General features: G+C 46.5%; 1 protein-coding gene across 1 annotated transcript in view; it reads right to left on the bottom strand.

Annotated features, from left to right (window-relative positions):
* The window catches only part of ABCC3 (ATP binding cassette subfamily C member 3), an 804,906-nt gene that overhangs the window by 144,573 nt on the left and 633,310 nt on the right, over positions 1–27,023 (bottom strand). Inside the window, exon 23 of the mRNA XM_069654461.1 lies at positions 23,898–24,208. Within this exon, the coding sequence (XP_069510562.1) occupies positions 23,898–24,208 (311 nt within the window). The remainder of the gene's footprint in view (positions 1–23,897; positions 24,209–27,023) is intronic.

Raw genomic sequence — 27,023 nt, forward strand, 5'->3', positions numbered from 1 at the left:
ATAGAGGCTTCCCTGATGCCACTGTTGATAAAGCTATCAGACGTACCGCGAGTCTTTCAAGATCCAACCTACTGGAAGAAAAACCTAAGAAGATTAATACCAGACTCATCCATACACTGAAATTTTCCAGTCAGAGCTATCAGATCAAGAGAATAATAACCAAGAATTGGGACCTCATCAAAGCAGACCCTAATCTTAACAAATTATTCCCAGAACCGCCAATGCTGGCGTATAAGAGAGGAAAGAACTTGAGGGATAGTTTGGTTAAAGCTGAAAAGAATACATTATCAGTACAAAGGACTTTGAGAAAACAAAAACCTGGAACTTATCCATGTTTACACTGTCAGCATTGCCCTAATATAATTAGAGGTGAATACATCCGACACCCCAACAATGGTAAAAAGATATTCCTATCAGATCATGCCACTTGTGACAGCAAAAATGTCATCTACGCCTTAAGATGTCCCTGTGGGAAATACTATGTAGGCAAAACAATTAGGAAAGCGAAAGAACGCTGGACTGAACATAAGTCGAATATTAGAACACAGAACGACAAATCACCAGTCTTTAGACACTTTAAGGAGAACGGTCATAACATCTCACAACTCAGATGGGTTATTTTGGAAACAGTACATTCTCTACCAAGAGGAGGAGATTTTGCTAAGAAGTTAGCACAAAGAGAACTGTACTGGATCCATAAATTGGACTCAGTTAATCCCAAAGGACTTAACGAAGATTTCTACCTAGGGCCTTTCCTCTGAAACGCCTCTCTTTTTATGCTACATCCTTTTCCCTTCATTGCTGAGATCTGCTCTACCACATCGATAGCCTTTAAGTCTAAATACAGGCCCCCAGAGGTCCTAGAATTCAGTTTTGGGTTCGCTTCTGGGCTAATCACATTTAACCTCAACAGATTGTGCACTCATCTGACATGAGGCAGAGTACAGCGTACCTTGTTTATCAGATTGATATTATTTATTTACTTGACTTCTATGGATGACTTTTCTCCCACGCTCTCATTTACAAATGCATATGTTTTCTATGTATAACATGTCAGATCTGGCTACAAATGACTAATATATCCATGCAGTTTTGTATTTGTACCCCCTTTGTATTATCTCTAACAATACTCGGGTTAATCATTCTTGAAGGTTCACATATACCTTTCCAATGACACTACTTTTTTAATTACATCTCTTGTTAGACTCCCTTCATACGTACTTTCCCGTATGTACAGACTTTTTGAGAATATTAAACGAATTTGATTAATTTCTTTAAATGTCACTCCTTGTTAGACTCCCTTCATACGCATTTTCCTGCATACATAGACCTTCATGCCAAATTAAGTGACTCAGGAAAGCTTTTCACATTCAGCTATTCACATTTAGCCGTATTTACCTCTTGGCCACTTTTTGCTACCAGACTCGTCTCTTTAAACAGACGTGTACATGATGTTTACATGGGCGACGTCATGTACGCTTCTGCGTAATGACGTCACAACAATGACGTATATATTAACCGCCATGTTTTTTTAATGTCTTTAGCGACTGCTGTATCTCCCCGCTCTTACCTGTCTTTCTTGCCTTACAACGACTACAGTAAGTTACTTATTTTGGGACTGGGATATTTTTTGACTTTGATCCTAGATGGATACTCTTGACACTTTAAACCTTTTGGTCGTTTTATTTGTAACGAGTGGCGCCTCCATCTTTTAGGTACCGCGCACAGACTGAAAATACTGTTTTCCTTTGACACCACCACGGCCCCCCAGCCTCTGAGGGATTTAAATACAAGCAATTCTTGTTTGGCTAGTAAGTTAACAGACTTTTTTCTACATCTATCTATTTTCACTTGATTCCAAAGCACATTGCTCATTCAGCATCTTTTGCCTCTTTGGTTATACTATAGAGGACCCAGACAGCCACACCTTGTTGGGATGACACACTTGTGTAACAACATGACCCAGTCCATCCTTTAATGTAACATACGGTATGTTTTTTACCCTTTATATACCTTGTGGTATTTGCAATAGTCCATTTGTACTTACATCTGATTTACAATTGGTTGATAGGATGAAGACTCTGCTACAACGATATTAATTCTAGTTCCTTGTTACTCTTATAACATGTCTATGTACTCTTCTAACTAGTGTACTACCTTTTGCTTTAAGAACCCATATGGCTTATTGGATAATTTACTGTTTCTAAACATTATTCTATGTTGTTATCATGTAAACTGACATTATTATTCCTTTGTATATACTTCTCTAGAGTTACTGTGATTGACACAACGAATAATTACAGCCCCTGATGAAGAGAACATTATCTCGAAACGCGTTGGTCATTGTTTCTTTGAAAAATAAATTCCGATTGGATAACCAACTCTTCTTTGAATTGATGAATATGTTTCGATACTAAACCGATATCTTGAATTACTATGTTGTTTCATTTAACTTGAAATTGATTTACTTCATTTACTCTGATTCCCCTCTTGGGAATAAACCTTTACTCAGCTTGCTTAAGCGATAAATAGAGTGCAGGGGACGGGAGTTCCCTAATTGGGTTCTTTTTCTGGTCTTTGTGTTCTTAGAACACTTTCAACTTGCCAGCGAACAATACGGACAGCATCTTCAGGACACCCCCTACAAACATTTCAGCACAACGCGAGAGTTCTTAGAACACTTCCAACTTGACAACGAACAATACGGACAGCGTCCTCAGAACACCCCCATTTTGTTTATTTACGAACATTTCAGGACACTGCGAGAGTTCTTAGAACATTTTCAACTTGACAACGAACAATACGGACAGCGCCTTCAGGACACCCCCTACGAACATTTCAGGACACCACGAGTGTTCTCAGAACACATTCAACTTACCATCGAACAATAGGGACAGAGTCCTCAGAACACCCCCATTTTGTTTATTTGCGAACATTTCAGGACACCACGGGTGTTCTTAGAACACAATCAACTTGACAAAGAACACTACGGACAGCGTCCTCAGAACACCCCCATTTTGTTTATTTGCAAACATTTCAGGACATCGCGAGTGTTCTTAGAACACATTCAACTTGCCAGAGAACAATACTATGGACCGCGTCCTCAGGACGGGCAGCGTCATCAGAACACCCCCTACGAACATTTCAGGACACCACGAGTGTTCTCAGAACACATTCAACTTACCATCGAACAATAGGGACAGAGTCCTCAGAACACCCCCATTTTGTTTATTTGCGAACATTTCAGGACACCACGGGTGTTCTTAGAACACAATCAACTTGACAAAGAACACTACGGACAGCATCCTCAGGACACCCCCATTTTGTTTATTTGCAAACATTTCAGGACACCGCGAGTGTTCTTAGAACACATTCAACTTGCCAGAGAAGAATACGGACAGCGTCCTCAGGACAAACAGCGTCATCAGAACACCCCCTAAGAACATTTCAGGACACCACAAGTGTTCTTAGAACATATTCAACTTGCTATCGAACAATACGGACAGCGTCTTCAGAACACCCCCTACAAACATTTCAGGACACCGCGAGTGTTCTTTGAACACATTCAACTTGCCATCGAACAATACGGACAGCGTCTTCAGGACACCCCCTACGAACATTTCAGGACAACGCGAGAGTTCTTCGAACACTTTCAACTTCACAACGAACAATACGGACAGCGTCCTCAGGACACCCCCATTTTGTTTATTTGCGAACATATCAGGACACTGCGAGTGTTCTTAGAACACATTCAACTTGCCAGAGAACAATACAGACAGCGTCCTCAGGACACCTACTACAAACATTTCAGGACAACGCGAGAGTTCTTAGAACATTTTCAACTTGACAACGAACAATACGGACAGCGTCCTCAGAACACCCCCATTTTGTTTATTTATGAACATTTAAGGACACCCGAGAGTTCTTAGAACACATTCAATTTGCAAGAGAACAACACGGACAGCGTCCCCAGGACACCCCCATTTTGTTTATTTACGAAAATTTCCGGACATCGCGCGCGAGTGTTCTTAGAACAGTTTCAGCTTGCTTCCAAACAAAATGGACACATATTGAGTACTCAGAACACCCCCATTCAGTTTATTTAGAACATTTCAGAACACCCGTGATGTCGCAGACAAATCGAACACAACAAGAACGTCTACCACATGTAAAAACACAACTTTCAACCTATCTCATACTCTCCCACCCTCCCCAAACACTCCTACACACCAACACACTCTACTAAATACAAATTTTGAAACAAGTTTCACTGCGCTGTCCGCGGACGTCCGTGAATCCAAGATGGCGGGCGTCACCGAAAATCTGACGCGCTTCACGCTCCGCACCGTCCAATCAGCGAACACGTCGCATGTCCGCGGACATGACGTAAGCCGATCGGCCAATCAGGACACTGTCAGCGGAGCGAACAGGGAAGTGTGTCCGCGGACCGAACACAGATATCACTAATTTTTTATGACCCACTTTTTGGTCACTTTTTAAAAAACTACTGGACCAAATCTGCAAAAGCACGCTTTCAGGACCAAGCCTCTGCTCCTGGTCCAAATTTGGTGAAAATCTGTCCAGCGGTTTGGGCTGTAGGCACGAGCAAAGTTTTTTTCCCATTCAGTCTATGGGATAAAAATACATTTTGGGACCCCCTCTATAACTTTTCCCCCCTGGACGAATCCTCACCAAACATTGCAAAAAAATTCAGAGTGGGCCATATACTTTTTTTGCAAAGTTTGGTGAGGATTCGTCCAGGGGGAGCGAAGTTATAAGCCGCCCAAAAAATGCTCTTCCTATGGAAACACCAATTTAACCATAACTACATGGCCACTACCGTGGCCATGTAATATCCATTTGTGTTGTAAGAACAATGATTTCAAACACCTGCCGTCTTTTTTTCTTCCTGAGCACACACAGGTGACTTCTATTTTCATTTTATATTTATTGTTTTAAGAGTTGCGCTCATTTGTCTGTTTGACTGCAAGGAAGCAAACCATGGCATACTCGCTACCCAAAGTCTGTTTCTGGGGCAAATTTTGTGGTATCAGTGTGTGAGAGATATGTGTATACATGCACACTTATAGACACCCCCAAGAGGATACATTTGTACCCCTCACCCCATTGGGAGGATGCTACAGAACGTGGACACATTTGCACCCTCGTTCAAGCCAAAAGCCTTCAGTAGTCTTCACTAGGCTTAACCTCCAACAAAAACTCTGTGACTCCTAAAGACTGTTCATCTCAATGATTGTATGGGTTTTCCTTACAAAAATCTTCTGATCTATCCCTATTAGGGCACCCAAAGAGTTGAGGGTGTGCTGAGGACAATTGTGCCCATTTCACATGCATTGGAGTAATACCTAGTGCGGAGAACACACTACCTCAAGAACAAACGCAAGGGTTATGCCACACACATTTGCAAAATGAATGAGTCACTGGAAAATCCAACTAAAGTTACACTCAAGTATGCCTGACTTGCTTCCAAAATGATCGCTACGCAAGTCGTGAACACTGTTAGGACATATCCGTCTGTACAATAGGAAAATCTGAACACAACCGTAGCACCATACTCATTTTCAAAAAATGTCTAAAAATGCATTTACTTCGTTAATGTCAACAATGAACTAGTGATCAGTGATGTCATTTTTGATGCATGCATCGAAATTGAGACGATACAAATGCCAATGCTTGTACATTTATAACGCTATATTCTGTACGTTTTACCTTGTGCCCTGATATAATTTATTGTAAATACCTAAAGAGTCACAACACATGAATAACAGATTACCATCGACATGAGTGCCATGCACAGTACATGGCTTCAGGATCTAGTGATTTCATTAGTTACAGACATGGATACCATCCCACATGCATGCTGCCTGCTACATGCAAAGGGTACACACTCCTGCAGGAGATTACGAGAAACGCAAAGTGATCTAGAGAGGCTAGTCTTGGTGAGAGGCTGGAGAGCCCTCGCTACTCATGTGATGTTAGACTGTGTGCATTACCAACAGAAAAGGAAGGTGAAATAGTTAGAACCTCTCCCTAACCCCCCCACGAAGACATGGGAAAGGTCATGTGGTAGTGGATTTATACAACAATCCCTTTCAAACAAATAGCAACATATGGCACTTCAGACTTTATTCCTGATCGCTCATTCGCAGTAAATCACATAAGTGGAGGGTCAATGATATTATTATGCATCAAAAGCCAACATTTGAATGCAGGCTTATTTATTTATTCTTATTTTATTGTTTAAAGTGCGGACCTAGCTCGAGAGCAGCAGAGCGCTGTACAGACTATGAGTAGCCAGCATTTGGATTGGCATCTTTTAACAGTGTCCGGTCATTGTTTCGAATAGAAAGATTTCGAAAGGCAAACTTTAGAATAATTTTTTTTTAAATACAAAAGTTTCGAATGCCAATTAGATAAAAATAAATCGAAAGTTTGCCTTTCGAAACTTGGGTTAGGGATAGGGTTGGGGCTTGGGTTAGGGTTGGGGGTGGGAAGGTGGTGTGGGAGTTGGGGGGTAGCCCACCAATATACAATAAAACCTTGCAACGTTGCATGGAGCTGTCCAGTGCTGAAATTACAGGGCTGGACAGCTCCATGTAACATTTCAAAGTAAAAAAAAAAAGGCATTTAAATGCCAATATACACAAAACACGTTGAAACGTTATATGGAGCTGTCCAGACCTGTAATTTCAGCACTGGGCAGCTCCATGTAACGTTTCAATGTTACAAACAAAAAGGCAGTGAAATTCTACTTTTAACATGTAAAAGTGCATTTCAGTTTAAACCAATCCATGACTATTGTCGATGGATTCGTTTCGAACGAAATGCACTTTCCATGTTAAACATAGCATGACGTAGCTTTTGATTTTGAAACTTTTGCTATTCGAATCTTTTGATTCGAACAAATGACCATAAACTTCTTTTAACAGCAGCGCATTACTCTGAGGTCTGTGAGATGGTATGTGCGTCTATTGGAATTAGTTCTTCGTCAGGTGTTGTTGAAAGAGACAAAAAGAGAGGGGATTTAGTTCATATTCTGTCCTTACACCTTATTTACATCAGTTTTGTGGCGATGTAAAGGCTCAAAATCAAATTGTCAGTACAAGACACATGACAGACAGTAGTCCAAGCAGACTGCATAGGTACAAGATCATACATACAGTGGTGCTAGGAACAGGATAGATTTGGAGGGGGACTGCAGTGATGGGGTCTTTAGGGTGCCCTTTCAAGGCCCAGAAAGTGGAGCACATGTACAGAATTAAAGGAGTGGATGATAGGTGTTTGTTGTGTGGGGTGAGCAGTATGTTCCAGTGGTCAGGGTCAAGGAGGGAGTACAGTGTAAGGGGACAGAGCAATTAAGGATGGCATTAGAGTGGAGGTTGCATGGAGGGAGTGGCGGAGGATACTAGCAGCCAGATATGACTGCGGGCAGGACAAGACCCTGGATGGATTTGAAGACAACCACTGGGAATTTTAAAAGAGTGTGCTCAACAACTACAGAGGCAGTGTAGGGAAGTGGGGGACGAATGGGAGAAATTGTAGAGGGTGCGTATGGTGAAGCTGAATATTTTGTCAAATTGGGGTAGGCAATGAGAAGGCTAGTACAGTAGTCAAGATGACTAAGTATCAGGGTTAGTATGAGCGTTTTGGCCGAATGCTAGATGTGGAGAGGGCATACTTTATGAATATTAAGCAGGCTAAGGCAGTTGACAGCAAGGGCAGAAATAATAACGTTCTGAGGACAGGTCATAGTAAAAGAAGACCTCAAGGTTGCGTGCCTCAGAGCAGGGGAGAGCAGGTCAAGGGACACGGGATAGGAAAGAGAAGGAGAAGGGTTTAGTTGAAGCCTGGAAGGTAGATGACTGATCTTCGCGACAATAAATTGCTCTCCATAGGTGGATTGCTGAGAGGCAGTCATAAAAAAGAGTGCAGAGACGTCCGCAGTGAGAGCAGGGAAGGAGAATAATCTTTAAATGTCGTCCTCATAGAGGTGATCGGGCCACCCAAAGAGGATAGCAGTCCACTGGAGGTGGTGTAGAGGATGAAGAGTGAGGGGCCATGGATGGAGACATATCAGGGATAGTCACAGGATGAAAGGTCAGACCAAAGTTGGCTGTGGTCTACAAAATGGAAATGGAACAGTGGGAGAAGTGGGAGGCACAACAGTCAAGAGCAATATTCTGGATGGTATCAGGTCATATTTTCCACACCAATAATATTGCCATATGTATGGTAGTTGGGAACGGTCATAGGCGATATTATCAGAGAGGATCATTTGTGGGGTAAATGGGAGCAGGGGTTGCGGGGGTGTCCCCCGCTCACTTTAAAATAATATGGGGCATGCAGTGGTGTCCCCCGCAGGTTTAATGTGTTAATATCGCCGCAGAGATATGGCTCCATTCTTGTATGGCGATATTTATGTGGGGATATTAACACATGCAACCATCCTGGATGCCAGGACTGGAAAGGGTACAGAAGAGAGAATAGTGTCCCACTCTGTCAAAGGCAGTAGAGAAGGCTGAGGATAGAGCAAAGTCCACAAGGGTGAGCAGAGGTCAGAAAATTGAAGACAATGGTGAGAGCTGTTCCATTAGAATCATGGCTTCAAACACCAGGCTGTCTAGGGTCACAGAGACCAATACTGTCATAGATAAGTGAAGATCATGTTAAATAGAAGTATTTGTAGGAATCTGGAAAGATGCAGGCTAATAGCAGGATTGTTGGGGTCAGCCAAAGACTTCTTTTAGGTCAGTAAAACAATAGCTACTTTGGAGCAGGAAGGAAAGATCACACGATAATGGGAGAAGTTAAAGGAGCAAATAAGAGATGCACGTCTCTTGACTCTCTGTCGGGTAATCACACGAGTGCAAGTGGGGCTGGCTGACATGATGATTGATACCAGCTCTGGAGAAGTTGGAGAAAAGAAGTGTAGGTAGGAAGATGTGGGCAGGGAAAATAAGCCTCGGTATATGGGGGAAGCAGAGTATCTGTGATCTTGAAGATCCTTGAAAAGAATGAATGGGCAAATTCATGAACAGAGAGTGTAGAGGAAATTGTACAAGGGACTCAAGGAGATATCAAGGCTTGAAGTGTGGAGGAGAGTTTGAGGTGGAGTCGAGGAGAAGAAGGGCCTTGATCCTTAAGCGACTTGCAAAAGTTGCATTGCAAGTATGTCTTAAGAAGGTAGATCTGACAAGGTTTGAGAGGGAAAAAGTGCTTGAAGCAGGATCTGAGAGTGTGCTTACAATCAGAGAATGAAGGTTATAGCGGCCAAAGTAGAGTTCTGTCATTTATAGAACTTATTGTAATGTAACCGGAACATTTATGTTCAGATGTTTGCTATTTGCATATACTAGTGTTTGGAATTTTTTGTTACAAAAGCTGTCTATCTTCATTAGCGTCATTTGAAAGCAAATGATTTAGGTAAGCAACATTAAGTGTGCGCTGGATGTAAAGCCAATACATTCATGGGATGTTTCTGATATGCAAAATATGGCAGCCCAAAAGTCATGTGATGCAATAAGGTACAATATCAATCATAACCAAGGAAAGAGAATGTTTGTTTTCAGGGGAATTCTAATTATAAAGGCAAGACTCAATTGTGCTCCATTAGAACAGCCCTTGCTAGATCTGATTGGGCCCAGTTGGCAGAGTAGTGGCAGGCATTACAGTAAGAGCAGATTTCAGAATGTACAGTTAGCAAAATAAAGGCAGATTACAGTTCGTCCATTTAGCATTGTAAGGGCTGATTCCATAATACCCAGTTAGCTTACTAAGGCCTGGTTGCAGTACAGTATGGCTAGTTAGCACCACAAGGCCAGATGGTGCTGTATATAAATCATAGAGAGGGGCCATTGGTTGCTCTACATCTTTGGTCCGCGATCATCTGAATTGATTCAGGTGAAACCCTGTGACCACACACACAACCTAGAGGAGCGTTGTTGTTATGTGCAGGTAAGTTCATGCATGGTGGTCTAGTCTAGCTCAACAAGTCGTGGCTGGTAAAAACAAAATGATGTACGGTCACTATATCAATGATTTCATTTCATTCATTTTTATTTATTTAATTTATAACGCACTTTTCACCAAAAGCACTATTACAAAATATTAGAACATGGTACAATTTACATGATGATGCAAAAAACAACTAAAAACAGAAGAAGGGGGGAGAGAAACAGAAAGCCGCTAAGTAGAAAGAAGGGAGACAAGATGAGCTTTCAGGTTATTGAAAAATATAAAGGGATGAATATGAACAGATAGAGAGAGGGAGAGGATTCCAGTGTTTAGGAGCTCAGAGGGCACCAGATTGGAAACGGGAAGACACACAGGGGGGTTTGGGGACAGTGAGAAGAAGCAGATTCTGTGATCAGAGAGTCTGAGAGGGAGAATAGAATGAGACTAGCCAAGAAAGATAAGAAGGGACACGGCAGTGACTACATTTAAAACAATAGAAAGGAAATGGTAGCGAAGTCGTGATTCAAAGGGAAGCAGTGACATAGACAGCAAATAAGTTGTGATAAAGGAGCGAAGGGGTAAAGAGAAAACAAGACAAACCGAAGAATTATGAATAGATCAGAGAGAAAGAAGATGTGAGGCAGGAAGCCCAAGAAGAAGGGAAGAGCAGTAGCCAATACAAGAAAAGACCAAGCAGAACAGAAGACATTTAGTAGCATGACGTGAGAAGGGAGTCTCTATTTTGAAAAGGATGCTCCATGAGTTTGAGTGGAAGACATGGTGAGAGGTACCACAGTTCTCTGACAGTTTCCTTGGGCATGCAAAGCTTTTTGTTTTACAATGCTACACAATTCTGCTCTGAGCACTACACAAGTCTGGCAGCCATGTTTGAGTGCAAATTTCAATTTTCTTTAGCATAAACATTTGTGTTGCAAAAATAAACAGATAATGAACAAATGCAGAATATCCACAGAATAAAACACAAAGCACAGCGGGGCCACAAGGATGAGCGTCTCTACACTCCTGTGCCTGCACCTGGCATGAGCGTATTGCTACTGACAGTAGGTTGCAGAGGTGGTTTTTGCTGCGGAGAGTACAGAGAAGCTGGAGGGCAGCTAAGTGCTCATCTGAACCACACAGCTCCCTTGGTTGTCTGCCTTAGAAAGTGGAACTAGATTGCTGGTAAGATAGCTCAGCTGTGTTGGGCACTTGCTGCTGTGATCAGTGTTTGATCTGCAGGCTGCAGGTTTGAATCCCGGCATAGCCAACTCAACCATCCGAGGTCAATAAATGTGAACCAACTTTAGTTGGTTGAAAACTGTATGTAAAAATGTTCTATGTATAGTGGTTTGGTGATGGTGCTATGTAAACAACTCATTGGGCCTCATTACGACCCTGGCGGTAAGTTACCGCCAGGGCCGTGACTTTACCGCCATGGTGCTAACTACGTTAACACCATGGCGGTAAGGGGATTTACCGCCCCATTCCGACCTTGGCGGGGCGGTAAATCCCCAATCCCCATTTACCCTTCCCCATTCCCATTTTTGCCCCATAGGGCATAATGGGAGTGGGGAAGGCGTTAATTACGCCACCGTAAATTACGGTGGCGTAATTAACACCAAGTTCCCTTACCGCCATGGTTTTTTACACCCGCTAAAAGCAGGTGTAAAAACCGCCATGGCGGAAAGGGAACTCGTAATTGGCGGAAAGGGGTTGGCGCAGCTAACGCTGCCGCAAACCCCTTTCCGCCAGGGTCGTAATGAGGCCCATTATCATTAGTGGGCAGACCAGGGGAGTACAGGGAGGACAGATTGCTCCATTCCTGCTCTGCCTGTGCCCTGTCGATACACTAGCTTTGCTGCCTTTGAGAGCACAGACACACAGGTAGCAGGCTGATATGTTGTGCAACAGTGGCCAGGGAAAAATCAAGGAGATGGCAGAGAGATGGAGAGCTGATGCACACCTCTTATGCTTCGTTGAACAAGAGAGCGTGTGGTTGCCTGCACTTCTCCAGTCTCGCTGTGTAAGCTGATTATTTTAATCAGTATTGGTTGTGGTAAAATTGGCAAAGGAAATGGACACGCCAAGGCTATAACACTAAATACTGATAAGATACATGCAGTATAGAAAGAACAAGTGGTTCGGTTAAGGTCTGGAAGTCTCCTCCCTGGCATAGAAAGCAAATATCATATATTCTTTGACTGACTAAACAGGCCTAAAGAAAAGCAGATACATGCTTTGAGCTATCCCTCAACCCAATTTGATGTTAAAATGGTAGGGAGACAAGTATACATTTGACATTTCAGGTGCTGCCAAGTCCATAGCAGTGATATGAATTGGTGTATTTTAAATTCCCATGTCAACAAAATGATGTGGCCTCGTTAAGTGTGAACAACAACTGAGCTTTTAAAGTCTGGCCCTCTGCTTGAAGCCTCACTAGGAGCCAGAATCTCCAAACATTGTCTGGCAGATCTCCTCACTTGCACCATATAATGCTGCACCGCAGTTCACAGGGGGGCATCTTGACGTGCCTGTCAAAGGTTCAGATGCCCTTTCACATTCCATTTAAACAAATAAGCAGGATTCTCTACACGTTTCAGCGTGCATCCCAAATGGCCACTGTCATGCACAGAAAATAAAAAAATAAAACATTCCCCTGCATTTGTTTGCTTAATAAATACGTTTTATTTGTTGGACAGATCTGAAGTTACGTGTTGTTGCTGCTGTGGCACTTCAATAACTAATGTGACCCTGAAGAAGGATGGCCAGGTATGACGGGCCAAATTAGCCAAAACGTACGTTGACCTTTGTTAAGCCTTTGATGAGCTTGTGGCTTTCGAATTGGTGGAATTAAATAGGTCATGTTTATGCATCCGCTTTTTAGAAGTATGAAGGCTTTAGTTATTATACAAATCTCTCTATATGTTTATTTTACATATAATACTTTGGATCAAAAGTCTTATTTGCAAAATATGCATGAATTTGTTTGTATATTGAAAATGTGTTCATGTCCTGATGAAGTCCCTTTTAATGCTCGGAGGAAATATTATGGATGCATATATTCTGTCCTGATGGGGTTGAAACACGTAGTGCCAACACTTGAAGATTGACGTCATATGTGTGAAGTCTCTGTTTTTTCTTTAATCCTGAAGGGGACTTCAATTCCCAGTGTGTTATGCAGACTCCAACATTTGTAAAGTAAATATGCTGTAGGAGAGCGTGTCCATGTAAAATCAGAAATATTGAAGACCACACGCGTGAACATTTTGTGAACATGTTTTGATTGTTGTGTGTTGGACTTATTTTCCACTAGTTGGATACCTGTATACAAACCCCACACCACTTCTTTTGAGTATGACTGTATTCGAGTTAGCACTTTTATGTATGATGCGCTTTAAGGTGGTTTAAAACAAAAACATTTTGTGCACTATTTTGCAATTTTGCAGAGACTGTTTCTCCAGATATGTGATGTTTGTACATGTCCTGTCAAATTGTAATGTGCATTAGTGATAATAACATATTTTATCATTTTGTAACATATTTGGATGTTTGTTGAGAGACTTGTCAGAACTATACATTTGTGTTGTTCATTAAAATCATAGTGATCCACTGGAAGTAATCATATTGGCCCTCATTACGACCCTGGCGGAAATCGAAAAACGATGGCGGAAATGCAATACCGCCATCGAATAGCGCTCGGTGCGATTATGACCCGTCACCGTAAAGTACGATGCCATTCGCGACACCGTAGTGAACGCCAACGTTAACTGCACCAAGTACGCGCACGCGCGCCATGCCAAACCGTAATTACCACCGTGGCGCAACGGTACGCGAATTCCAACCCTAGCGGACATGTACCTAACGCCATCAAGCATGGCGGAAAGTACCATTCCGCCATGGTGAGAAGTACGGCATCGCGAATCAACCGTAAACGGCCCTACTGAGTGCCTGTACACCACTCCCTGGCCACATTGCACAACTCCTCGTAGGTGCAATGAAGTCACACAATGCAACCAGTGAAATGTACAAGTCACCCATGCATGCCAACTAACAAATGAATCCAGGGGCTCCAAGTGCCTTGTGAGTGGGCATCCATATCTGCCATGGCACCATTGCCGCACTGATGCAGCACAGGCATGTGAAGGTCCAAGTACAGCAACATGAGCAGAAAAATGAGACAAACAAAAACAGAATAGAAATTTACTGCACCACAAAACCACCAAGGGCCATACAGCCATTAGGTCATGACTCCAAAATACATTCCAGTATTGTGGGCAGCATCCGCAATAAATGACCAGCTTCTGCTTGTGTGACGCCCTGTTACATCATGGTACACAGGGGCTACATTCACGTCCAAAAAGGCAACACGGAAGCGCCTAGAACCGCAGGGCCGTCCCATTAGGTAGACACTAGTCCAGCTGAAAGGTCGATATGTTGCTCCTAGCCACTAGTACTGCGTAAGGGCATGTGGCCCATTGGCGATCGTCCCATAAGATCGTAATGGTGCTCCACTGATTGACACGAAGCAGCAGGTGTCGGGAGTAAAAGCCATCTGCAGGAGTGGTGTACAGATGGCAGCGGCAAAAGGGGAGGAGATACCTGTCCCCCAAATGAAATGAAAAAGAATAGTATGGCCATCAGAACTAAATTTGTATAACTCACTTCAATGATCACACTAAATCTACCGCCATATGCATGCTAGCCCACTCAAAAGGATTATACCCACCCTAAAATCACTTGCGAATCACAATCATAAAAATCGAGGTGAAAACACCATTACAAACGAGTGTTTGTGTGCATGCGTCTGTGAAGACAGAATCCATTAGATGGGATTAGTAACGTGCATAGACACAAGTGCCTGAAGGGGCGTCGAGACAGGGAGGGTTCAACAAGGGCAGAAAGACGATGGTCCCACTATGGCAGCTCTGCATGACATAGCGCAGGGGAGGTGGATAGATTCCAAAAAGCCCTGTACATGGCAAACTCTCCATCAAATCATCTGTCCATGCATCCATGCATCCATACATCATTCCCTCATCCCGGTATGAAAACGCCTGATTATTTACTCACATCACATTTGAAACCTCCATGGAGTCTGTGCGTAATGCAGTCTGCAAAATCCACTGTTCTCCAGCCCGGAATTCTAGTGTTGTGAAGTAACATGTATTTGGGAACGTCCTGCCTTTTTGTCCACTACGCTATTGCGCATCCCATACTATTCATATCAATCATAGCATTCTCGCCATGGCCCCTGTCCCAAGGACATTAAACAATAGAACGTTATATTTGCAGTCAGACCTGTGGGCGTCTCCTCGCCGCTAGCTGAAAACCGAAAGCGATGTCCTTCGAATTCCACATTTGCAACAACACGTCGAAAAGGCATCTGTGACCGCTTGAAATCACAATATCATCCATGTAGTGCGGCAGTGTGTGAAAATGGCAACTGGCTTCACTCACAAATGGGACGCCCCGCCCGTCGGTGAACCTCGGTACGGTGCTCGCCCAAAGGGGATTGCAGCTGGCACAGGTGGAATGAATCACCACAGGTGGAGGCTATACAGCCTGAAAACACATAAATTGCACACCCAACCCCCTCCCACAACCACACCCACTCCAAAATGCTACCGGCAGGACTAGCGATGTTGGCCCTGGGGGACCTGATAGCACTGCAAGTACTCCAACTTCAAGAAGAAGACGAACACCAACTACTACAACAACCGGCCGCACAGAGGAGACGCAGGAGGAGGAGGAGGGCAAGGCAGGGCCAGCAAGGCCCACCAGCACAGCCACTACCACCACGCAGGCAGCCCGCAATCCCACGCCTCCGAGCTCATCCGTTCAACCTCACTGATGAGCAGATCCACACCCTCTACCGTTTGGACCGGGAAACCATAACCGCCATTGTGGACATGACACAGGCTGACCTTGTCAGCATGATAGATAGCCCAACCGCCATCCCACCCCTACTGAAGGTGGTGTCTGTACTCCACTTCCTGGCCACAGGCACCTACCAGCACACAGTCGGACAGTTGCATGGCATTTCACAGCCACTGTTCTCACGGACACTATTGCAAGTGCTCGATGCCCTCCTGAAGCACGCAGACGACTACATCTCTCTACCACGCACGGAGCAGGAAATTACGAACACAAAAGTGGGATTCCATGCACTTGGCGGCATACCGGGTTGCATTGGTGCCATCGACTGCACCCATGTGGAATTGGTCATCCCACATGCCATGGAGACCCAGTACCGCAACCGAAAACAATTTCATTCTCTTAATGTACAAATGGTGTGTGACTCCAACAGGATCATTACACATTGTTGTGCCCGATTTCCTGGATCAACCCATGATTCTATGGTCTTGAGGAACTCTACAATACCACGCTACATGGAGCGACACACAGGGAACAGATCCTGGCTACTCGGTGAGTCTCATTTCATGCATGATAATGTGGGGTATGTGATGCGGCAATGACCTGGCAGGAAGGGGGGGGATGCGTACGTAGCAATGTCATTCCACAAACATCCTTTATTGTCCACATACAGGTGATGCCGGGTATCCACTGAAGAGATGGCTCCTTACACCACTCCGGAACCCACAGAACCAGCATGAGGAGGACTACAACCATGCCCACTCACGTACCCGTGTAGTCATAGAACAGGCATTCGGCCTACTGAAGACTCGTTTCCGCTGCCTCAGCAGGTCTGGCGGGGCACTCCTGTACCGCCATGAGAAGGTTGCAAAGATGGTCATGGCATGTGTCATGCTACACAACATGTGCGTACGTAGAAATGTGCCCATGCCCCCTGACGCAGAACTGCAAGCACCTGAAGATGGTCATGATGAGGGTGGGGATGTGGCAGCACCTCAAGGAGTCCGCGAGGCACAGGAGGGCCGTGACATTCGTCAGATTCTCATTGATTCATGCTTCTAGCACTCACGCCTGGTGGCTGATACATGGACACGGGACTTGTGGCACTGTGTGTGTCTGGAACATGCACAATATGGACTGTACGCCTATAAAGGCCTCGTACACAAAGATCAATGTCCACACATCTCATTGGATGATTGTGAAATGTTTATAGCATATGTGAAATTATGTTACACACCCCATCGACCCGCCACCCAAGAAAGCCCAACACACCCCCTCCACCCTCCTACCTCCCCCCCCCGAACACCAGTGTCCAAAGATGCTCATTGTCAGTGGGCAGACGCTATTGCAAGCCCCCTCTCCGGGTATCAGGGGCACCCCTGCCTGTGGAGCGCAGGTTCCTCCCAGATCTACGTTGGGGGCTGCCCTGGACGGAACTTGCAACGGATGATGTCTCTGCCTGCTCACGTCCATGCATGTCCCTAAGGGTTTGTGAGAGCTCAGTGAGCACACGGCGCACAGCGGCAAGTTCAGCACATACGTCTTTGGACGTCGCATGCAGTTCCCCCCTCAGGCTCTCGGTGCTTCTCTCCATTTGTACTCTCAGGCTCTCGGTGCTTCTCTCCATTTCTGCCCTAAGCGTCTCAGTTGCTGTTTCTATGGCTGCCTTAGTACCCCCACATTCATCAGCATGGTCCTTGAGGAGCGTGGCCAGTTGCTGCTGTTGCACGATCACCTGGTCGAGGGACTGTTGCCTCTGCTGTGCCATGGCCATTTGCGGTGGTGTCACAGAGGGGCTGGTCACCTCATGTTGCCTTGCCACAGGGCTTGTGGGGGATGGCCAGTCGTCGTCTTGTGGGTGCCCCTGCGTGGTATCCTCATGGTGTACGGGATGAAACAAACAGGGGGATTGAGACAGGTCATGGATGGATCTTACTTCGACATCCCCATCTTCTGTGTCGGAGCATGCTGCCATTAATGGAGTGTCACCTATGGTGCTGCTGCCACCAGAGGCAGTGCCTTCTGTGGCATCCATTGGGGGGACCTGTGGTGGTGCTGTTGTGGGCATGCTGGCTGCTGGGGTGCCTGTTGATGTTCCCTCCTGTGTGCTGCCACTTGATTTGTGCTGCTGCCGTGTCTTGATGCATGCAGCTGAGGTGGAGGGTCTGTGGCCGTTGGTCTTGGCCCTCTTTGCAGGTGTGCTGGTAGGGGTGTCCTGGAGCTCGTCGTTTGAATCAGACCCTGTGGTGGAGTAAAGGAGGGCGAGCGTTATTCATGGGTCTGTTGAAATTGGAATGGCAATGTATCACATGCATTGGGGTGGTACCTGAGGGTGATTTGGGTCGGGGCCTTGGAGGTGGTTTCATTTTTGTGTGGATTGAGGATGCAGTTGTTTTGCAGCCTGCAGTTAGGGTGTGCCTGCTGCACGTGTAGAGGGTGTTTTTAGGGTTTTTAATTATTTATGTATTTAATGTGAGTTTTAAAGTGCGCTGTCAGGCCAATGTATGTGGACGTTCTCCTGGACATGTGTTACTGTTGCACTATGTGGACACATGGTACTTCACATGATTGGACATTGTGGATTTGGCATTGTATTAGTTGGCCCACCTACCGGATTCTTCGGATGTCTGCACTCCTTTCTCCATCCCTCCGACTCCCTCTATACTCTCCATTCCAATGGTGGAGGCACAGATTTCTTCCCAGGGGGTCAACTTGATGGGTGATTCCGATCCTCCCCCGGTAGCTGTGGCAATGTTGCGATTGGCGGATAGTATGCTCCGTACGCGTATCCGCAGGTCGTCCCATCGCTTTCTGCATTGCTGTGGGTTGCGGGGTGCGGTCCCCACCGCACTTACCCGCTGTGCCACCAGGGCCCATATGGCCTTCTTGTTCGCAAGTGCCGTCCTGGTCATTTGCGTGGAGAAGACGACGGCAGCATTCTCCTGGAGGGTCTCTGTGAGCACGGTGAGTTCCTCACGGGAGAAGTGGACCTGCCGCTTGCGGTCGCACGCTTTTTTCGCTACTTTTCCCATTTCTATTGCTTTCACTGGGGTGGATGACGGGTTGGGATGTGTCTCAGGGTAGTATTTTTAATGGTTGTGTGGGAATTCTGATTTTATAGGTGTACGGCGTGCTGTTTCCCGTTCCGGGCCCATGTTTTTACTTCCGTTTCCGTATGTTTACGGTCACCGTACTTTCCGGTTGTCACTCATTACGGTGACCGCTAAGATGGGTGGCGGAATTGCACCTAGGGCGCCGTACGACAGCGGTGAGGCGCGTTTTGGGGACATTTCCGCCATCGCGGACTTTGCACTTCCGCCATGGCGTAGTGCTCGTGCCCGATGGGTCGGAATTGCCCACACTTTGCTCCGTCGTGCGATGGCGGAAACGCTATTTACGCTATGGCGGTCAGGTCAGTCACTTTCCGCCAGGGTCGTAATGAGGGCCATTGACTTAGGTGGCCATTTGAGCATTACAAGGGCATGGCAACCGACTCAGTGTTGTTTGGTATTTTATACTTTTTTAGAAGGTGTCCTTTCTATAGATATAACTTGAGGGGTGATCATTGCAGATTTTAGGCATTGTGCATATGTATTATTTTAGTTAAGGTTAAGCCTCTAGAGGTGTCCTTTACATGACCATTTAAACAATGGATTTGCTTTTCATTTTTCCAATGTAAAAAAAAAAAAAACATGTGCTTGATGAATTTATGATTTAGATGTTGTTGTTTTTTAAGCAAGTCTTATTGCATCTTTTGGTGTTATAATTGTTAGACAGTTCGTGTCTTTACTTTCATTAAAATCATTGTTTATGTTGATACCTGTATTGTCGCTATTGTAGAAATGGACTTAGTTTCACGCTTCCTTAGCTCTGGTTCCTGTACAAGGGCCACTGGTTGATCTAGGGCATCCCACTCCCATTTGGTATGATTGAGAAAATGCACAAGTGAGAGGTTGCTTAAGTCATGGGAGGGAGGAAAGTCGGAATCAAAGCTCTGGCAAATGTGCTTTACAGCACAATTACTACAGACCACTGATTTAAATGCCATACACGTTTACATTCCTTTGATCCCCTATATGAAAATACATAGTACGTAGTATATTGGTTGCATAATACCAGAAATGCAGCCATGTCAAGTGCCTCCTGCTTTAGTTTCTAACCTGAAGATACAAGCAGCAAGCAAAACCTACTGAGACAGAATATATTTGAACCAAAATGCTCTGATAGGAGCACAATAATCACAGGATGTCAATTGTGCCAGACAAATGCCTCTGAAAAACCCCTCTGCACTATTGTGACAAGCTATTAGGTTGCAAGTGGCCCCAGGACCAAAACAAATGCTGCTGAAAGGAAGAAGCATACCAAAGATACCACTATACATCGAAAAAGCCACCACCTTTAACTCCTAAATTGAAAGAATATTGCTAATCTTATCGACGAAGAACATCTGCCAGCACATAGATGCCAATACCACAACTAAGAAGTCATATGGCCCATCACATGAACTTGCGATATGCTAGACATCATTCAAAAGACTCACCAAGGAAAGCCTGACTACTACCATATTATCTCTCAAAGCTACATCAGACATAAGTTACATGTTCCCAGGCACCATTCTACAGAAGCACTCCTTCCCTTCCTGATGATCAACAGATCCCTCACTCAAGGCACTTTCATTTCAACACCCAAAGCCCTCCGTTCCTCCAGAAATCCATATTTGACCCCAATGAACTTACCACCACTACACTCTTCTTCATGACAGTCCTCGACTACCACAGCTTCCTTGTCACAGTCCCCAAATACTGCTTCCCATCACAAATCCTCACTTCCTAGGCAAGATCCTTCAGAATCCTACCAATCCGGATTGAGACCCTGATGCAGCACCGAAATGGCAACCAGCCAAGTGATCATCAATGCACTCAACATCCTCGATGTCCGACAACCCTTTTTCCTGGTTGTCCTCGCCCTCTAGGCCATGTTCGACATAGTAGGACATCTAGCTCTCATTGGCATCCAACATCGTCACATGGGGATCAGTGAGACCGTCCTTCTATGGTTCAAGTCCTAGCTCACTAAGTGCTGTCAGTTTCTCCAGATAGATTCCTGCAGATCACCTATTCTACCCATCAACTGCAGACTACAACAAGGATCCAACCTCTTCCCCATAATCTTCAACCCGTATATGGAACCCCTTGGTACCCCCTTTCTCTGCATAATAACCACATCCACCTGCATGCTGTGAGCATTCAGTTTTACCCCAAGTTCTCCTTCACTGAAGACATCCACAGGCTCAAGGCATGCCTCCCACTAATCCAGTCCTGGATGTCCAGTGCTAACCTAAAACTCAACAACGCTAAGACCACATTCCTACTTTTTACCACGAAAACTGAACAAACAGGCATCCAGGCATAGCTCTCTGCCATGAGCCTCAAGGGCTTCACACCAAGTTCATTGGCTTCCATATCGATAGACACTACTCCTTTAAGACACACATTGCTATAAAGATGTAAATGGCATGGTACCAACTCTCCCTCCAGAGAAAAATCAAGCACCTCCACCCAGCAACCAACTTCTGATACACCGTGCAAGCTCTCAAGTCGCAATGCTGTTCTAGGAAGACTCCCAAAGAACCCAGTTACCATGAGAAGTGTCCTACATGTGGTCGCACATCTCATTCAAGTACTCTACAAATTCGATCAAATCACACTGGCCTCGATCAAACTGCACTGGCTCCCACACCGGGGGGCATATGATTCATATCCTGCTGCATCAATTACAAGGAAGTCATCCTCATACCTCCCATCTACCTTGCGCAAAGCTTAGGATTGGTGGCATCCAGTGCTCCAGCTGAAGCCAAGATTTGAGTAGACTAGGAAAACGCCTCTGTTGGAAAGAATGGACCTGGGGCAGTCCTTATCATTCTACATCCGAACACCATGAAACCTCCTCCCTGTCAACATCAGACTCACCCCCATGCTTTGGCAGTAGGGCGAGGCTCAAGACCCTGCTCTTTAAGGACATGCTCTTCCTCAACAATTTTGACTTTACCCCTGCGCTCCCTGAGGATCGAACACTTGGGGCCGTCCAGCACCCCTCTTCTATCGTAATGGGTCACTTCCCATGCACATTGCAAGCATTCACCCCTTTCTGTATATCCTGCTTGCTGTGTTCCCCCACTCCTTCTTCCCACCACTGTACTCGCTTCTATGCAAACCCCAGGGGTGCTACTACTGTCACCTGGTGCTAGCTCACTTTTGCCTGCATATCAGGATGATCACCACTGCCCCCTTCATCACTGGGTCCCTACTCCTATGTTATACCCCTCGTTACTAACTCCCCCGTCCTCCTATCACTTTATAGAGGGCTCTGTTGCCCCAAATAAATAAATACATAAGAACCTTCTTCAAAGTCACCTGCACCACTGCAAACCACACAATACAGGAATACAATAGGATGTTACACATTGAAGCCTCCAGCATCATACAAAACATACCTGCATATGTGGGTGGGGTGTGTGGGCTGGGAGTTGGACACCGAACAGGGTGGCACATGTTTGCACAGATTCAATATATCGAAAGACAAATGCTCGAAGCATAGGAGGACTCCTAAACAATATGCAAAAATCGGAAAGAAAAATGGGAACTTTCCCAGTGTCTTTCCTGTTTTTGCACATGTTATGCGTCACCCTGTGCTTCTTAACAGGTTGTTTTCACATGCAATTGGTTATCAGCGTCCACCTGGACGGGTTATACTTTCCCGATGAGCTCTAGTGAGAGTGCACCGTGGGTCGCTTTTGCTTATTCCATGTTAAATAGGATGGTATTTCTACTATCCCATGGATAGCGCTTTACTAATCCAAGGTACCCAGAGTTACTTTCCTGTTTTTGCATATTGTTTGTGCCATCGTATGCTTCTGAGCATTTTGTTTTCATGTGTGCTGAGTTCCCAGTGCTTTTCCAAACAAGCTATTCTCTAGGATGAACTCTGATGTGAGCAACACGTGTGTCAGGAGTTGTTTTTCCCTGGTTTTCTACAATGGTATTTTACCATTTTCTGTCTCGGCATTGGTAGTATTTTACTCTTCCAATGCTGACAGATTTCGCTAGAATGCAGTCATGTGTGCAAGCACAATTGCATCCTTCTGATGCACCCTGCTTGGGATCCTCTCCACCTAAAATGCAACTTATCAGACTTGCTTTCCTGTCCTTAATTTTGTATTTTACATAACTGGCTCATGAAGAGGCTTTCATGTTGCACCCTATATCCCTGTCTGTTCGTGGATCATAGCATGTCAGTGGGGCTCATTATGGGGCTGGCGGGAACCGTGCCGGTGATACCTGTGGGTTGCTGCCGGACCCGTAAATATTTACTGGCAACTGACTTCCCGGTGGCACGGGGGCATTACAAAGTCAGGCGCCGGTAAATTGTAAGTCCCCATTCCCATACCACGGAAGCACCCGAACCGTTGCTACCGGTGCTGGTGCTTCTGCAATGGTCTGCTTACCGTGGCTGCTGTGCCCGGCAGGGTCAGACCTATTGGGCATGGTGGCTCCGGCAGGCAGACCTGTAATATGCCAGTCCGGAAACAACGGTGCTGGTAAGTTTTCCGGCACTGTTGTTTCCAGACCAACACACTTGCAATGAGCCCCATTGTCTTCTTTCTGTGATATTTGCAGTTATGTAACTGCATTGAGAACATTTTGTAAATGCAATTCGACTTAGTTAGGCAGGCAAAGAATATTTTTATTCAAATGATGGGTCTACATTTGAATGAACTTTAATTGTAAAGAAAGAACATTGTTATTACAACCTACATTCCTATTACAATTTAAAATTACCTTCCTCAAGCACCAATAGAAAACTAGCAATTAAATAATCCTGCATTTTTTTAGAAACACCCTGAGCTTTAAGTTTAGAGCTTCTGCTTCATCCCATTCTATTACAAGGTTAGCAAGATACTTTTTTCGAAAGATATTTGGTTTGTTCCAATATTATTACTAGAACGCAGCTGCATAAAAAAGCACATATTTATGACAATTAAAACGAACCTGCACAAAGATGTAAGCAAAGGCCAATGGGATGATAACGACTGCGAAGAGCGGCGTGCTGGATATAATAACGATCATGGTGGATAAGGAAGTGAAGAAGGTTCCCAGAAACATGAGAATGGTGCCTGGGATGACTTCATCGATGACGTATATGTCCTTGGAAAAGCGGTTGATGATTCGTCCTATGGGAGTCGTGTCGTAGAACGACTGTGGGGTGCGCATTTTGTTTTCCAGTAGGCCTTCATGAAGCTTCCGAGCCGCCCCAATTCCTGCGATGCCCAGGGTGAACGAGGACATCATGACCAGTACCCCTGGGGTGGAAAGGAATGCAATGCAGGTTAGAAGGAGCTTCTGTCGCAGCACCTTGAGAAAAGTATGGGTTCAAATGCTTTCTCAAATTCTGTAGGAGGATTCCTTTTTAACCTATTCCATGTTTTGTATTTGCTAATAAAACAATTCCAATACATTGAATAATCTTACATGAACACACTTGCTTCATTTCTATTGTAAACATTAACAGGCCGATTCATGGAATAAATTTGCGCCGAAAATTCCGGCGCAGAGGGGCCTATACGTGCGCTGCGCCGAAAAATAGCGAAAAGCGCAGGGAAACCAGCGCACGTCGATTCATGGAAGTCCGTGCGTAAGAAAAGCATAGGACGTGCGCTGAAAAAGTGCGCGGCGCACGCCGGCGCACAGGTCAACCAACGGCGTGCGCCACGGCCACTGCGCTATCACTCCGAGCGCAGCCCACAGCTCTAAAGTAGGCGGAACACAGGGCGGGACACTCGGAATGGGGAATAAAATGGGGCACAACACTCGGAATGGGGAAGAATGTGGGCGGCACGGGGAAGTACAGGAGGCAAGTGCGCGGAACGCCCACACGCTCTCCGGCAACACGTATTCATGGATTCGAACAGGGCAAAACAGCGCTCGATCAAACCAGCGCACAGGCCCAAAAACGTACGCCACAAGTAAGCAGGCGGTAGCGTCCCGACGCACTTAACGAAAGTGCGCCAAAACCTGCGCCAACAAATACCACCCACATACAGCAATGGGCCATACCGTGACCCCAAAGGACAAATGAGGTGCAAAGGTGTACGCCATTAACACGGACACCCACTGTTCAACAATTCGCGCGTGTGTGTACAACGGGTTGCGCGAGAAGTCACTCGCGCGATTGCCCTGGGTACGTGTATCCCGGGGTGCGGGGAAGTCCCACACGCGATTGCCCTGGCCACGTCGATATCAGGGGTGCGTGTGAAGTTCCACACGCGAAAAGCCAGGGTACGTCAATTACAGGGGTGCGCGGGAAGTTTCACACGCGAAAAGCTAGGCTACGGGAATTCCAGGGGTGCGTGTGAAATCCTACACGCGAAAAACTAGGGTACATCATTTACAGGGGTGCGCGGGAAGTTTCACACGCGAATAGGCTGGGCGCGTGTATTACAGGGGTGCGCGGGAAGTCCCACACGCGATTACAGCAGGGTACGTGTATTTCAGGGGTGCGCGGGAATTTCCACACGCGAATAGGCTGGGCGCGTGTATTTCAGGGGTGCGCGGGAAGTCCCACACGCGAAAAGCTAGGGTACGTCCATTACAGGGGTGCGCGGGAAGTTTCACACGCGAAAAGCTAGGCTACGGGAATTGCAGGGGTGCGCGGGAAGTCCCACACGCGAAAAGCCAGGGTACGTCCATTACAGGGGTGCGCGTGAAGTTTCACACGCGAAAAGCTAGGCTACGGGAATTGCAGGGGTGCGCAGGAAGTCCCACACGCGAAAAGCCAGGGTACGTCCATTACAGGGGTGCGCGGGAAGTTTCACACGCGAAAAGCTAGGCTACGGGAATTGCAGGGCTGCGCGAGAAGTCCCACACGCGAAAAGCCAGGGTACGTCCATTACAGGGGTGCGCGGGAAGTTTCACACGCGAAAAGCTAGGCTACGGGAATTGCAGGGGTGCGCGGGAAGTCCCACACGCGAAAAGCCAGGGTACGTCCATTACAGGGGTGCGCGGGAAGTTTCACACGCGAAAAGCTAGGCTACGGGAATTGCAGGGGTGCGCGGGAAGTCCCACACGCGAAAAGCCAGGGTACGTCCATTACAGGGGTGCGCGGGAAGTTTCACACGCGAAAAGCTACGCTACGGGAATTGCAGGGGTGCGCGGGAAGTCCCACACGCGAAAAGCCAGGGTACGTCCATTACAGGGGTGCGCGGGAAGTTTCACACGCGAAAAGCTAGGCTACGGGAATTGCAGGGGTGCGCGGGAATTTCCACACGCGAATAGCCTGGGCGCGTGTATTTCAGGGGTGCGCGGGAATTATCACACGCGATTTGGCTTGGTACGTGTATTACAGGGGTGCGTGCGAAGTTACACACGCGATTAGGCTGGGTGGGTCCTGTCACCCTCGACGACCCCTGCAGGCAGCCCACAAAACAGGGGACTACCCTGCACACCTGCTCATGTCTCCCACCACCCCCACCCCCCACCATCCCCACCCCCCACCATCCAGGGGCAGCCTCCACCAGGCCCCCACTCATGTCTCCCACCACCCCCACCCCCCACCATCCAGGGGCACCCTCCACCAGGCCCCCACTCATGTCACCCACCACCCCCACCCCCCAGCAGTGCAGGGGCACCCTCCACCAGGCCCCCACTCATGTCTCCCACCACCCCCACCCCCCCACCACCAGGGGCACCCTCCACCAGGCCCCCACTCATGTCTCCAACCACCCCCACCCCCCCGCCACCAGGGGCAGCCTCCACCAGGCCCCCACCCATGTCTCCCACCACCCCCATCCCCCAGCAGTGCAGGGGCACCCTCCACCAGGCCCCCACTCATGTCTCCCACCACCCCCACCCCCCAGCAGTGCAGGGGCAGCCTCCACCAGGCCCCCACCCATGTCCCCTATCACCCCCACCCCCCAGCAGTGCAGGGGCAGCCTCCACCAGGCCCCCACTCATGTCCCCTATCACCCCCACCCCCCCGCCACCAGGGGCACCCTCCACCAGGCCCCCACTCATGTCTCCCACCACCCCCACCCCCCCGCCACCAGGGGCAGCCTCCACCAGGCCCCCACCCATGTCCCCTATCACCCCCACCCCCCAGCAGTGCAGGGGCAGCCTCCA

Source organism: Ambystoma mexicanum, chromosome 3q, assembly GCF_040938575.1.
Source record: "Ambystoma mexicanum isolate Mex_15411 chromosome 3q, UKY_AmexF1_1, whole genome shotgun sequence".
NCBI lineage: Eukaryota > Metazoa > Chordata > Amphibia > Caudata > Ambystomatidae > Ambystoma > Ambystoma mexicanum.